The sequence below is a fragment of the Cyanistes caeruleus genome, chromosome Z, assembly GCF_971803275.1.
Source record: "Cyanistes caeruleus chromosome Z, bCyaCae1.hap1.1, whole genome shotgun sequence".
Taxonomy (NCBI): Eukaryota; Metazoa; Chordata; class Aves; order Passeriformes; family Paridae; genus Cyanistes; species Cyanistes caeruleus.
In genome coordinates, this window is record NC_141732.1 from 2,115,418 (window position 1) to 2,131,759 (window position 16,342).

Below are 16,342 nucleotides of genomic sequence, written 5' to 3' on the forward strand. Positions count from 1 at the left end.
CCCCTTCCAGTACCCACAGCCCAGGCAGGTGCCAACTCTTGTTTCTGGGTGTCCCTGACTTTAGCAAGCTCTGTGTACTTGGAATTTCCAGTTAAATAACACCTAGATGGAAAGCCTCACAGTTTATCACATCTCTCCATGACCTACATGCTTGCTTTTCTCAGTATTTTTGCATGCAAGGCTTGGCATCAGTGTTGGAGCTTTTAATCAAAACACGATGCACTACTGAGTCCTTCATCCCTCCAGCTGAAAGCAGGGACTGGGGATGTGTTTTTGCAAATAAAACCCTGCTCATAAACCTTATTTTTCTTTGCAAAGTCTCATCCTGAGCAGTAGGCCTGCCAACAAGGGGCTGGATGTTTTCCATTTGCCCTTTTAATTAGATGCATAAAATGCATAACATCTCCTTCAGAGATGTACCACTGCTCACCCTCTAGAGTGTGTCCAGAGCTGCTTATCCCTTGCCAGTTTGTACTTTCAAACAACAAATCTGTGGGCAGAAAAATAAGAAAATGTGATATGAATTCCAGCATGGGGTCCATTCAACAGGACATTCAGATGTTATAAGTTTTCTCTGCCTACAAACATCGTGCACGGTCACACTGACCAGCGCCACTTTTTTCCTGTCACCTGCTTCAAAGTGCTTTATAAAAAGAAATATTCTGATGAAACCTAGCAGGATAAAAGGGTAAAAACCACCATTTTTTTTCACAATTGCCAGCAGCATTCTGGGATGCATCAGGAAGAGGAAACTGTGGAGCAATGGAAAGGAATTAACAGCAGGATTGCCCACACAAGAAGGCACCAAAAAAGGGAAAATCAGAGGTATAGAAGTCATGACCCCACTTTGCTCAGCATTCCTTGGGGTCACACCTGGAGCACTGTGTCCAGGTTTGGTCCCTGTTGTGCCAAACAGAGCTGGCCAGGCTGGAGAGGCTGCAGAGAAGGGCCACAAAAAGGATCCAAGGGCTGGGAAGTCTTGACTTGTGAGGAAAGGCTGAGAGACCTGGGCTGCCCCAGCCTTGAGGAGAGGAGGCTGAGGAGATACCTCCCCTCATGCTCCACTGCTTTAAGGGTGGCCACAGAGGAGGTGGGGACTCCCTTTGTGCAAGGAGCCACGTGGAGAAGACAAGGGCTGAGGGCTCCAAGGGACTCCTGAGGAGGCTCTGATTACAAGAGGGAAAATTTTCACCATGAAAATCAGCCACTGCAATAATCTCCACAGGGAGGTGATGGATTCCCTCCCCAGCATTAGAAATTTTTAAAAATCAACTGGACAGGGCTCTGGCCCATCTTGACTGCACCAAGATTTTGCCAAGAAATTTTGACCCAGATGATCCTTGAGGTCTCTTCCAACCTGGGATTCTACGACTCTGAACTCCCATTATTGCTCCCTCCTCACCAATTGTGACTTGAAGCCCTGTTTTCACAAAAGATTTACTGGCAATCAAGACCAAAGACAATTGTTTTGAGAGAAATAATGTATATTTCTGTACATTTATAATGTATATTGTAAATTAAGACTAACAACATTTTCTGCCCTGCAATCAATGCCATTTAGCAAGCTATTCTGCTTGCATGAATTCAGATACTCAATTTAGATTTCTGTGCATTATGTGCTCTTCTGGCTACTCAGAAACTAAACATTAGGGGCTAATTTGTCAAATTATTTTTATTAGTACACATTGATTGCTTTTAACAGAGCTCCATAACCTGTGAGAACATCTTGATTATATGATAATTTCTGATTAAAAAATGTGTTTTGCAGTCAATTCCGCATAAAACTCTGCTGTGGTAACAGAAATGTGAAGCTTTAGGCTTAAGAATAGAGCACAGGGAAATGCCCTCAACATGCTGAAGCCCTGCAGGAAGGAATTTGTTTTCAGTCCCTCCCTTCCCACTCTGTTCTCACTCTTTCCCAGAAGAAACTACTCTTTAACCATGGAACCTGATTATTCTTGCTGAATTCAAATAAACACAGGCCCACCTCACCTCTGATTTTAATCTTCTTTTAACAACAGAACCACTGAAATGGTTTTCAAGACTGGCAATATCAGCAAAAAGAGAATAATTTCCTTTGCAATTTTTTTTTTTTTTTCAAACAATGAATCAGTATCAAGAGTAAAGCATGTTGGTTCACTGAAGAAGAATTCACAGTCATATAATAAAGTCTTCCTGCTGGCAATAAGAAAAGTGGCGAGTAAGTGACCTCGCGTAGATTTTGCTAATATAGGAATAAATACACCAAATTTGGGTGACACTACACTCAAAGAAGTGACAATAGATGCTGAAATCAGGATTCCACACTCTATTTCCCAATATCCTGTGTAATCTGCACCTAGAACTGTATTGCACTAGGGAGAGGAATGCCAGCAGGCCAAGAGATGGGATGATTTCCCTAAAATCAAATGCCTGGAGAAGAAAATACAAATAAAGACACCAGAGCCAGGGACTTCTCACTGGTTCCTAGTGACAGCACAATGAGAAAACAAATATATTTCACAAAATTGCACTTAAGTGTTTTTGGGGTTTTGGGGTTTGTACATTTGCTTCCTTGCTTTTTTTTATTTATTTTTTCCCCCTGTGAAGGTGATCAAAGACTGGCAAAGATTGTCACGAGAAGCTGTAAAGTCTCCAAACCTGGAAATTTTCAAAACTCAGCTGGAAATGACCCTGAGAAACCTGCAGCCCTGAATCATCCACTGAGAGGTGAGGTTAGGATATAGATCTCCATGAATGCCTCACATCTTAAACTATTCTGCTTTTGTGAGTGCCAGAGCTTTAATTTGCATTATTCCAGGCTACCTTGTTTACAGTTAAGGTGAACACCTTCATATCAGTTGCATACTAGATGCAGGTGACAGTAAGTAATTGGAATTTTTTGGTAAGAGTAGGTTCATTTCACTATTTCTACCTTTGCAAATCCATTAGTACACATGTTTAATGTGTGGTGCAAACAACCCTCTTATAAAAAAAAATAAAAAAATAAAAAAATTAAAAGTCACATATTGTAAGTCTATAAAAGCATCTTTGAAATCATTCAGTCATTTCTAATCATGGCATTGAAAAGCATCTTCAAGACTGACAGGAAGTGAGTGACAGGATCTGCACTAATTTTTTTCCAGAAGCCCTTGTCCTGTCACTGCAGAGGTCAGGAAAGCAGAAGTGGAGACTTGGATTGTGCAAATAAAGCCACAAAGCAAACAGATCAGATCACTCTGGGCCTAATCCATCTTACTGAATTTTTATTTAACAGCCTGAAAAGGGAAGAACCCCTCTGATTCTTGCGTTCCTGTCCGAGAGACAGCAGCTGTCAAAGAAAAAAGTTTATTTTGGATGCTGGGAAGACTGAACTGATGTGGAAAGCTGCAATGTGCTAAGCAATGAACCCCAAAATCACTTTTTAATCACTTGGCAGAATAAAGATGTCAAACTGGCATCTCTGGCTCACCTTTCAACTCTTCTCCCTTCTCTCAGCCTCCACGCTGTACCTAGACCAAGCTCCCCTTGATCATTAACCATGAGATCATTAACTTGCCTTTCCAGCTTTCCAAAATGCACACAGGCATTTTTTAAACCATGTTTTTCAATAATGAGATCCTCTCAGTGAGTACTGAGAGCTGACATAAAAGGTACAGGCACTTTCCAAAAGGATGCTGGCAGCCCATTTGACATCTGTTGTTTTTGTTTTTTTTTTCACTTAAATAAACTAAACATGTTCACCAGTTTATCCTCTCAGACAGTTATTGAATTTCAGATTTGGAAGATCAATACCGAGTAGTTTTCAGATGATCAGATTTCAAATGTGAACATGGTCAACTCGGGGAGCACACTCTCGTTGCCCTATGGCATAAAGAAGTTGACTACTCCTTTTCTTGTCATTAAGGTTGTGTGCTTTCCCTCATGCACACACCAAAAGGAAAAATAAAAAAATAGGAGCAATTTTTATTTCAAAGAAAACTTCCCTCAGTGTCATTTTATAGATCCCTCCGTGTGCTGTCCATGGCTAATTAGACACCCAAGTTAATAGGCAGCACATTAAGAATTTTCCTGAACAGAATTCATTAAGGGCTCCTATTAATTGTCTGTAACAGTTGTTGTTTATTGTATTTCAATAATTTACATGATTCCTGAGAATTACTTGTGAGTTATTTACAAGTCTGTCAACTTCTCTGCGATGCATTTCGATGCCAATATTAATTAATCGAAAATTATTTTGTTCCAATGTAGTGTAAAATTAATGTTCCCACACATGTAGGCAGGAGTCTGCTGAAGAGTTAACTTGGACTGTAGTGTTCTTATTATCTCTGGAAAACATCCTGCTATTTGGAATGCTTGATATAATCACCTTTTATCTGTTTAGCTAAATCCTTTTCTACCTCACCAGAGGATGTGCTGCACTGAAAACAACTAAAACACACATTTCCCTATCTTATCCTCTGCCAGTTTATCAGATATTTAAAATCTGTTAGAGCACTGAAAAACCTGGCTGCAAAATAGGGTGATATTGCAGATCACCTCATCTCAATTCTTTTAGCACCACAAAGTTTGGGATAGAAGCGCACACAGGAAATAAAGTGGGATTGCCATTAATGAAAGAGTAGGGTCAGAATGGGAATGGAAATTTAAAATATACAAATTAGTGTCACAACGATTTTTTACGAATTTTGGTTTAGACACAGTCAAAATGACAGGGTCAGAAAAAAAAAATGAAGTATGGCAGAAAAGTAATATTTTTTTTCCATGAGTAAATTTATAAAAGCACATTATTAATTAAACTTCCTAGCTTAAAATTGGTACCATTATCAATATCAGGTTATTTTAAATCCTATTTCTATTAAGGTAATAAAGGGAGTTACATTCTTGAGTATCCATGCAGCTTCCAAACTGTCATGAGTATTTCCTGACCTATTTAGGGAAGACTTCTACCTAAATGTTTGATCTTCCTGGGTACTTGTATACATCTAGTTTTTGGGTTTTTTTTTTTTTTTGTTTCCCTCTGCATAGTTCATGACTCGCTGTCTGAATGGGATTGCCTTTTATTTACCCACATTAATGCATGATTAAGTAAAATCCCTGTTGTCTTCTACTGTGAACATCCTCCTGCTTAAGGTATGTCCCTTGAAAAATTTATGCTTTCCCAGCTGGTGCCCAGGGTTCAGCAGAGCATCCTGTCATTGCACAAAGTCTGGTGGTGGAGTGTTAATGAGGGGGATGCAAACACCCAGCTGCTTTTCAAATTTTCTGTGCAGCTCCTTTGAGGGAGACAGGGTGGCACAGGCTCTTCTCTGTGTTTTTTTCTTGGTTTGTTTTGGGTTTTGGATCTTTTTGTTTTATTTTTTTGTGGGTTTTTTTGGTTTTGTTCTGTTTTATTGTGGTTTTTTTTGTTTTTTGGCTGGTTGGTTGTTTTTGTTTTTTCTTTATTCTCACCCTCCTCTTCTCTTCCTAGGTGGTACCTCCTGACATCCTAAATACCAATTTTTAATTTAGTGTTTTCAACTACACAGAAAATAGCCAAGAAGCCTTTTTTGAGATACAAGGGATTAAGAGATTAGTTTTTGGGCAAGCATTAAAAAAGCCAAAGAGAAGCAACCTTTGCTAGTATTCCTTCTTAAATCTTACATCCAATAAAGACTCTTAGTAAAAGTGATCACTCAGGGTCTTGCACTCCTGGGTTCCTCTAGACACATCTTACACCATTATTTTCCTTTAAACTCTTCAATATTTGAATTAATGGAGCTGATTGGCTGCCAGCTTACACTAATCATCATCATTTTCATAGGAAAAAAAAAATCAAATTATTTTTTTTGAAATACCATTTTTTAACCCAGTGGTTTATGTGACTGGTTCTAGGGTTACATAATGCAGAATAATCTTTTCCTAAAACATAAAAGATTATTTTCAAATCAATTTTTAAAGTTTTTAACAAGGCTTGACTGAATCCATATGTGTTTCAAACAAGGCAAACACAAATTAAATTAACATTCTGGATTTTAGATCCTATAAGAATGTTAATAAGTTATTTAATTAACCAGTATTGTCCAGCAGATATTCCCCATGGACTGCAAGCTACAGATGTAACATCCTGCTTTTGTAAGTGCTGTGATTGTCACATATTGCCAAGTTATTTACTTATCCCTTAGTCTGTTTACCAAACTGAGTTTTTGTTGAAGTGCTTGAAGATTTTAGTTAAGTATATGTGTATTTTTTAAAGCCCTATTAATGCTCATCTGCTAATTACAGTGACAATTATCACAATATGATTTTCTTCTACAGATTCAGTCATGTTTGGCATCCTCCCAGCCATGTGCAATGCAATTTCCCACCAGCCAAGTACAAAAAAAATCCAAAATTTTCCTGAAGTGAAGCCATGTCTAGGCCGTTTTAGGGTAGCATGACCTACATCAGTGGGATAAATTCAAGCACTGGTAAAAATTATAAGGAAAGGGATGGAAAATAAGATTTGAGGCAGTGTCTCTTGGCTTCATGTGTGGCTGCACCAAGGCAACAAGCACCTCCTTGTGCAACTCAAATTTTAGGCGGTAACCAGCTACAACGACATTTTAGAGCCAGAAAAAAACACAGTTTGTCTGAGGTTTATTATTCTCCCAGAGAATCTAGGTCCATTTCTTCACAGAAAGTTTAACTTAAAAGAACTAAATTAAATCCAAATTCCCTTAGAACTGCACTGCAGTCACTTAGAGTTCACCCTCAGAACAGCAGTAGCATCATTTTCAGGAAAGGAAATTCACCAAAAAACTTCATAAAAAGGAGAGCCCTTAGTTGCTGGACCAAGTTCTGCTCCCTTTAATTGCAAGAGATATGCTTAATCCCCAGAACCCTGGTTCTCCCTGTGTGGCTTTCTTAAAATGTATTTATCAAGTTGATTAATTCATTATTAAAAAATGAGAAAAACACAGATTTAGGACAGTTGCAGCTTTGAGCCCAGCTGTGGCAGTTCCACCATTTTGCTTTGTAAACATATTTTTTTTTGTTCCTTCTTTGGGAAAATACATGATCTCAGTTAACTTTCAGTGTGCTGTCTATCTTTTCCTTCAGATTCTGCTTTTCTCCTTAAGTTTTCTTAATAAGAAGGCCAGACCTGCTGGATGTTTTGGATCTACCAGTCAAATTTAGGTTTACTTTGGGTCAAGTGCACATCACAAAATTTCAGTACATTTTACTTGTGCTCTATGCACTCATCTAATGATTAATTAGAGTCTCCAGATGGGTAATTATTTTGAAATTCAACCAAATAACCACTGTGTGTTATTCTGGTTTTCTCCTTTGCTGTTCTTGTCTCTTCATTTAAATAAGAAATTAGTCTTTACTCTGGATATTGGCATAAAATTATCAGAACTGAAGATCTGAAGGGCACAGGTTGAAGAAGGATACATAGAATTATCATAGAATTATCTAGAATGATCTAGAATTATCTAGAACTGATCTTTGAAAAATGTTGGCAACTTCTCAGTCACCACCATGGCCATTTCTGTGAGGTGGAGCCCTGGACTTTTCTGAGTAATCATGTTCTGCAGATGTCGTTTCAACTGTTAATTACTACAGAGATGCCTGTGGCACAGATACAGGGTTAAAACCCCCAATAATGATCAATATAACAACCCCGTTGATGCCTGGGGGTTTCAGCTTTTATATTTCCCATGCATTTGTAACCCTGCAGTTCTTTGGGGCACAACTCCAAACCCCATGTGCAGGGTCAGCTGCTGCTTCCCCATTGGGCTCAGACCCAGCAATTCCTCTCCAGGCCTGGCAATCAAGGACACCTCAGTGCCTCAGGCCCCAGAAATGCAAACAAAAGGGAGCTGGGACAGCAAACTGGGGCTGAATGGCTTCATCAATTCCTGCAGCTGCAATTGGGAGATCAACCCCCGGTGTGCCAATGGAGCAGACTTAGAAAAGTGGGGAACCCGTCAGCCCTGCTCCATTTTGGGTGCGGCCCTGGGGGGCTTTGTCTGCCCTAAATGTACCTGAAGGCCCTTCAGCAAATCCAGCTGCTTTTTATTCCAGTCACTTGGCCTGGCCTCTGATTTTAGGTAGCCCAAAAAGGCATCACCACCACCACACCAAACCCCACGGGCGGGATCGCTGCTTGCCCAGCCGCGGGCTAGCGGGGCACCCAATTAAATTTTCAGGAATTTGATTTGATTTGCACTTACCAACCTCCACAAGGCTGGAGCAGTTGGGGTCCGTGAAGCCCTCGGGACACTCGCAGGAGTAGAAGTTGTCATTGAGCCCCGACAGGCAGATGCCGCCGTTCTGGCAGGGGTTGGAGTCGCACACGTCCGCTGCGGGGCACAGGGAAAAGAAAACAAGGCCTTTTGTAGAAAAGTTGCCAAAACTTGCCCACAGGCTCTAAGCAAGTCAGACTTTTGGTAAATTGGTATGGAAAGAAATGACGAACTCTTATGTCCTTTGAATGACTTTTGGCTGATTCAGTTTCGTATTTATTTAACAGCAGAACTCCGCGTAATCGTCTTTTCCTAATCTTCCACCCCATAAAAATGTGGTTGCCTTCCACTCAATCCATTTGCAAAAGACAATGGCAAACAGCAAATTTTAGTTTTTCTAACCTGAAGACACACAGGATATCTACAGATTGCATTCTGCCACCAGTGGGGTAACTGGAAGCAATCCTAAAGAACACCCCATAGGCTTTGGTCAACTTTAATTTAATAATTTTTCTCAGATAGTTTATCTTATATTCACATACATTTTTATTTATCTCTGTCTCCATCTTCAAAGTCAGGTTTGTGCCCTACTACGCAGAAAAGCATTTAAAAATACATTATATAATATATAAAAAATGCATTATATAATATAATATATAAAATATAAAAATAAATATATAATGTATAAAATAATACATTCTTTTGCATTTTGTGCAGTAAATGCATCTGAAGGAATGATCTACAGATAGATAATTATTAGAAAACAAATAGATTATTTTCTGTGGGTTTTTTTTTTTTAATTGGAAACTGCCAGGGGTTTTTTTTCCACATAATTTAGAAGATGTAGAGAAATTAATTTGGTTTATGTCAGCAGTACTGACATTAGAGAATATTTTGGATTATTTTGGTGTTAAACTCAGCTCAGGATTTTGACACCTTTCTTGCACATGAATTTCAGATTAATCCTTGGTGTGAGAATTTCCATCTAAACATTGGTAAAGGAATGTAACTGATGCACGAAAATGCCCTTATGAATTCTGTGGATCAGCTGCACAGAACCCATGGAATTGTGCAGTAGTTTGCTGGGTTATTTGTAGATTTATTTAACTTTTTGTCAGCTTTAGGGTGACACAGAGAGCTGTCATGTACTTGGTATTAGGTTTTGTCTTAAAGACTGTCCAGCTGATGAAGAAGTAAAGCTATTTGAGAACAGTAAATGACATTTTCTAACTGAATTTAAATAAGCCAAGACTTCTCATTTTCTGCTTTTGTTGCATTATTGGGGTAGCAAAGGATGCTTGTTTATTGCTTTATAGGGATTAGGCAATTGGTTGTGAAAGAACAGCTACTATTAAATGAATGCTCTGACAACTGTATTCCCATACCTCCAATTAAATTATTAAACTAAACAGCATCTGGAGCAGGAACACTTATTATGCAAATCCACATGGATATTCTGATTAAAATGAGAGAAGATACTTTTTTTACATATTTCCTGATTTGGTGTCCTCCTGATTTCCATTATGCCATTGGCGTGAAAGGCAAAAAAATAAAAACAACAAAATATTGTTTGGATTTGTAAATTTTATGTTGAATGACAAGCAGAATTCACACACAAATTTTACATGGCATTTCCAGAAACTGAAATCTCCTGAAATAACCAAAGTCTGGACAGTCAACTGTGTGGTTTTAATTTGCCTGAAAATTCATGTTGGCTTTTTCAGCCTGAAATAAAGTGACCTGACCTGTGGTTTGGGACTAATAAAGCAGATGTTCTCCTCTGTCAACAGCCATTTATTTCCATGTTCAGGAAATAACTGCACTAATTGCCCTTTTGACCCACCACCTTGGCCTGTCAGTCACTGGTGTGATTTCTGTAATGTCTTTATAGCACATCACAGAAATGAAATTAATAAAGAGCACATCTAAAGAAAATGGGTTAAGAAAAAGAAGAAACACAGGGAACAAAAAGCTCCAACCAAAAAAATAGCCCAAAACAACAAAACAGCAAAACAAAAACAATAGGAAAAAAATACAAAAATCCCTAAAACCAAAAAAAAACCCCACCAAAACCCAAAACCGACCAAAAAACCCAACCCAACCCAAACCAAACAAAGAAAAACAACCAAAAAAACCCATCAAAAGTACCCAAACAAAACCAAAACCAACCAAACAAAAAAAGCCAAGCAGAAAACAACCTATCCTGTCTGAGTCACATAATGGTAAAAAGGACCTAAAGAGGAAAAGTCTGTACTGTAAACAACATTGGTTGAATTACATCATGGTATAAAATCAAATATCATGCAGTCAGACAAATGAGAAGCTGCACAATTATGCTTAAGAGGAGGTAGCAGGCTGTGCAAATGTTGAAACTTAAATTAGCAAAAATCACATAAAATGATTTCTCCCTTATTTATAGCTTATAGTCTGTGAAATTGTGCTGAACAAAATAAATATCACCTTTGAATCAACAAATATCTTCTCCAATTTGCATTTTGTGCCTCTTGAGAGGATGTTCATGCTGAAATATTGAAATCTAATTTGTTATGCATTCCACTGAGTTTGATGAACAGAATTTGATTTTGAGGGCTCTGTCAATAGTAAGAAAAGCTGATATGGGTGCATTTTATCTCAACACAACTGATTAAGGGATTTGTTGCCGTTAAAATGCGACACAGCTTTTACCAAAATAGTGTTTTTTTAATTTAACCTGAGAGATTCTGCAAATGGAACAGTAAAATAAATGCAAAAAAGGAAATATATCATTTCCAATAATTCTTGCAGGATGATGGCTTTCCATGGTGGTTTTCTATATGCTGTCTTTTCAGCATATTTTTCAGAAAAAAAAAAATCTGAATTTTTTTATTCAATTTCTGAATAATTTGACAAATTTCTGAAAACTGAACAAACACTCCAGGAGAAATTCAGTTATTAAAAAAAATAAAATAAAATAAAATAAAATAAAATAAAATAAAATAAAATAAAATAAAATAAAATAAAATAAAATAAAATAAAATAAAATAAAATAAAATAAAATAAAATAAAATAAAATAAAATAAAGAGACAAATTATAATTGTAATTTTATTAAGACATTCTGAAATTATTCCAGTAAGATTCATTGTCAAATAAAACCTGTAATTCATGTTTGTCTTTCCTACGTCTGACTAACCTTGCACTTTTCTTTGCATGGCCACTCAAGAGTAAAAGTGTACCTGAAGTGTGAAAACGTGTCTGAACACAGTACCTAAACCTTTGGTACTTGATTTAGTATCAAGAGGTCCTAAATCTGTGGGATTTTATTTATTATTACTATTTTTTGGCACATCTTTAATTTCTTCAGAAGATTTTGAAGTCAAATCAGTTCCTGAGCAAATCATCCATCCTCTCTTTGGAAACCATGGTTGGTTAAGAATAAAAAAAGGCATGACAAAAATAATAAAATCAAAGAGATCCATGCAAACTCAAAATTAGAATTTTAATTAGGAACTCTCCCTAATTCTCCAAACTCAGGAAAAATTATACAGCAGAACTCCAATAAAATGGAGATGTATTTGCTCTCTAATAAAAACTAGGATTTTTTTTTTTAAGAAATATAAAGTTTTTTTGCCCATAATGAGTAACTCAGTCAATGAACCTGTATCTTTTTCATTAAAAGCACCCAGAGGGAAGCTGTTCTGCAAGTCCATCATGCTCCTTTACATGTGATCACATAACTACTTTTAAGCCATGTGCTTTTCACTAAAATTCTGAATGTACAACCATTACTCCTTTCCACAAGCAGGTCAAAGGTGGAAAGTTGAGTGGAAGCTGTACATCCTCTCTTTGCTGAACTTTAAACATTTATGTAACATATTTTCTGATCCCATAAAACCCCATAAAAACAAAACATTGCGTGATTCCTGACTGAGGAGCTCAATTCTTTGCTTGACAGCGAAGGACAGCCTGAAAGAAGGAGCCCAACCCTTGTGTGTATAAATAATGCAGCACCCTGTGATGTTAACAGCTAGCCCATCAATCCTTGTCAAGAGTAGAAATTCAGTTTATGAAAACAACTTTTGTGATGTGAAGGCTGAAGGAGATGTTCAGGGGGAGAAGTTCCACCCCACAACCACCTGCACTTTGGTAAAGCACTCATTCTAGAAGCAGAAACGCCACCCAGCTGCCCTTATTAGGCACTTACTAATTTTCAATGAAAGAAAAAAAGTGAAAAGCATGAAAAAAAATTATTTACTCTGACTTAAAGCTGTTGACTATTTAATGTTACAGTTTTTCTGAAAGCTCAGGTACAGGATCCTGAATTAGGCCTGCATTCCAGTCCTCATCAACATCATCATTAGCCTGAAATGGAGAGAATTTCCCTCAACTATAACACCTAGAATGATAACTATTAGGGTTTCTGGCAGAACTGCTGCTCTGAGAGACATCTGCTTGAGACAATGGCGTGATGATAAAGAAAGAAACCTGCCTTAAAAAAAAAAGAAAAAAAGTGTGAATTCACATTTCAGAGCTGTAATGATTGGAGTGATTAAATAAAGACCATTCAGGTGTTTGTGCCATGCTTCCCTCTGTAATTTAAAAAATAGAGCACAATCTGTGAAATAGCAAGTGAGCATGGAAGAAAATCAACCCTCTTTATTCTTTCATGTAATGGGCATTAAATATAAATATGAACACATTGAGTGTACATTATATAATGAGGCAGTGAAATTCACAGCAGCTGCTACTGAGGTAAATGTGCTGATGCTGTAGCTGCAAAGAGAATGACATATGAGTTTATGATGTTAGAAACACAGATTTTTAGGGAGACACAATGATTTTTACTGGTATTCTATAAAGTGTGTGTTTTAAAGTTCAAGATTTTGGTTCTACCATGGATGGGAAGAGGAGGGCCATGAGTTCTGTCTAAAGCAGCAGCCATAACTGCACTCACTTTCCTGTGCAGATACAGGAAATATGGCTTATTTTAAAAGCTCCTTCAAAAGAAATAAAAATAATGGCCATTCACTTTCACCGGAATAAAACTTGTTCCAAAGGAGAAATCTCCAGGCAGCTCCAAAAAATAATAAAGAGCCCAGGAAACAGCCAGTCAACAGAAATCTGGTATAGATGTAGCAAAAATAAACACCAGCTATGAAGCCAAGAAGAGCACCTAAACTTCAGAAGAAGACCGAGAAAGTACTTGCCATCTGTAGCATTTTCATGTTAAAATCAATTTTCAGAAAAAGAGCTTTAATAGCTTCCTGATTTGCAGAATCATCTGCACGGTGCCCAAGTTCACACCTATTTCTCCACAGCTGAAGCACTACTGAGAAGCAGAACCATAAATCATGTTGAGGACACACCTGTGCAGGAATGCAAAGTGTGAGCATGGAAACAGATGAGCTCTGCAGTTCTTTTTAAGAAATTTGTAAGCCATTTCTTCAGATTTAATGGGGAGGCAGCTAATTTGTTTCTCCTAAGGTAAAAAAGACAGTTGGAATAATTAAATTGTCTCGCTTATTATTTGAAAAATAAGGTTTCTAGATACCAATAGCTCATCTACCTCCTTCTGCTTCTTTTCTAGGCTGATCTGCTTACTAGGCAGGTAGAAAGTTCAGCTAAATTTCTAGCTAGAACACTCCTGGCAGAGTGTCTAAATGGATTTAGAAAATGCATGAAACGTTAATATTAATTTTGAATGTCCACTTGCTGGACAAGAAAACTACAGGAGAATGTAAAACTCAGAGCAAAAAAATTCATTATTTTATCACAGGTCTCATGAAAATCAAGTTGGTTACTTTTGAAAACCTCTGTGATCAGGAGACTCTACTTAGGATGTAGCTTGTAGTTGTGGTGGAGAACTGCAATGAACTTGTGTAAAACCAGGTGTAAAAATTTTTTTTCTAATTTTAACTTTTTCTGGTCTTGTAATCTGAGGAGATGCAGCAGCTGATTTCACGAGACCTGAGATGGCATTACAAAAAGAAAATCAGATTATTCTAAGCAGAGAATTACTGTTTGAATCCCACTCTGGGACTGGGCTGAAACATAAATCCTGGGTGAAGATGAAGTGCTGACCTAAGATTTGGATTTAATCTAACGGTACAGTGCTGTAAAAGTGTGTCCCTACTTCAAGAGTTAGAATAAAGCCCCAAAGTAATGTCTGCAGAGATTAATTCCTGTCATAATAAATCCCCTCCTGCATTAAAAAAAGTATAATCTCTTGCCTTTCTAAAGGTCTACACTGTGAGCTACTTTATTAATTTGAATGTGAAAGAGCAGCAGGTCACTGCACTTCAGCCTGCTGTGTTACAGACCTTTTAAGCATCTGATGTTTGACAATATGAAACACAAGTAGAAACAGAAAACAGCTTAAAAAGTAAACTCTTCTCTCTTCCATAGGTTACAGAGAGTTCATTTCTATGCCAACAGGCTCTGCAGGGAAAAAAAAGAATGTGAACTATTCCTGTCATTTCACATCTTCATTAGTAAAAAATGGATCAAAAACGATTAAAGGGGGAACGCGGTTATGTAACACAGTTCTGAATATCTTTACAACTTGTGGGAAATCTTTCATGCACAGGCTGCTGTGAGGATTTGAGGGAAGCTGCCATCAGTCGAGACAGTGTTTCATCAAAGGAAAAAAGAGATTTATTCCCCTGCCTGCTCAGATGACAGCACTGGTGACACCACCCCCAGCACCAACCCCAGCCAGCAGCAGTGATGCTTCCTGGAGAGCCAGGGAGAGGGAAGAAAAATGCTTTTAATGAAGATGCCCTGATTCCCACCAGCACAGTCCCCCACATCTCTTCTCTCTGCATGCTCAACAAAGAATTGGCAAGAATTACCCAGGCAGTCCCCCCACGCTTTCCTTTGGTTCTGGTTGTTGCTCACCTCAGTTGTGTTCACACAGGGTTTGTTTTTTTTTTCCCCTTGTTGAGACTCAGGTGAATAAACCTGAATTTCATGTCTGTGGGGTGGAAAGGCTTATGAAAAGGGAATGAATAAGACCTTAACTTAAGACTTTCTGTATGAGGCAGTTGGGCCAAGCTGTCTCTCCGTTAATTTGTTTTGTTCAATCGAAATTTTCAGAAGATATTCCGAGTCATGACAGAAATACCTTATCATTTCCAATCACTTGTCCTTCAATTATAAAGCTGATCAGGAGATTTTTAGCATTGTGTTCACTTGAAATGTCTCAGTTGATAAAATATTCATATTTCTTGCCTATCCCATTTTCCACAGAGGAAAAATGAATGCACGAAGTTTAATCATTAGCACAATCCTTCAAAATTAAAAGTTCTAATTGATTATGATGTTCTCTAGACAGGTGACGTCTCCTTTCCTTCTTATCCTTACAGACTTAAGAGCTTTTAGATGCACATATTTTTACTGATCTTGACTCTTCCCACTTTCTACTGTCACTTCATCAGTGAAACAAGGCAATTTAAAACAAAACCCGAACACTTAGTGTGGATTTATCACTTTTAAATGAAAATTCCCAGTTTTTGTCCACATCCTAGATCTTGGTTTTACCTTTAGATTCCCTTTTTTTTTTTTTTTTTTTTTTTTTTTTTAATTATTATCCACAATATTTCATGTTGGCAATTTGGAAGAACCAGGGTGTGTGTCTATGTTTGTGCACACGCACACACATATATTTATCTCCACACTTTTATATTTATACATACTTTACGTGTATGGAAATGAAAGGGGTTTGTTCTTCCTTTGTTTTCCCTACATTAGATGTATTCATTCTTTGGTTGCTAGGCAATCTTTAATCTCAGAACTGGTGAATTTATCTTTTCCCATCCTAAGCAAACCCAAATTTGAAAGTTGAGCAATTAAAAAGTCGTCATTAACAGTTTTTAAAACTCTGATTATGCTTCATTGCACGCTTCTGTCTTCACCAAAATGAAATACTATAGAGTGTAAGTTCTAAGCATATTCTCATTACTCTTTGAAAAGTATTCATTGATTCCTAGTTTTGGGTATGCACCCTTAAACACCTTATTTGGCAACATGTTCTTACAAGAGGTGCCAACACTCTTGAAGTGATGATGGTTTTCATATTTACACCACATGGGGACTGTGGATTTTGCTTCAGGTTTAACCACTTCCCTCCGTGCCATCTCGAGGCGTTGGCTCACAATCAGAACCTCCACCTGAATTC

At 37.7% G+C, this 16,342-nt stretch overlaps 1 protein-coding gene and 1 long non-coding RNA gene across 2 annotated transcripts in view; one reads left to right on the forward strand and one right to left on the reverse strand.

The window, feature by feature from the left end:
• Positions 1 to 16,342, reverse strand: part of EDIL3 (EGF like and discoidin domains 3) — a 231,965-nt gene that overhangs the window by 157,863 nt on the left and 57,760 nt on the right. Inside the window, exon 2 of the mRNA XM_086868065.1 lies at positions 8,178 to 8,306. Within this exon, the coding sequence (XP_086724191.1) occupies positions 8,178 to 8,306 (129 nt within the window). The remainder of the gene's footprint in view (positions 1 to 8,177; positions 8,307 to 16,342) is intronic.
• Positions 1 to 16,342, forward strand: part of LOC147647974 (uncharacterized) — a 119,651-nt gene that overhangs the window by 46,974 nt on the left and 56,335 nt on the right. The gene's annotated exons all lie outside the window — the stretch shown is intronic.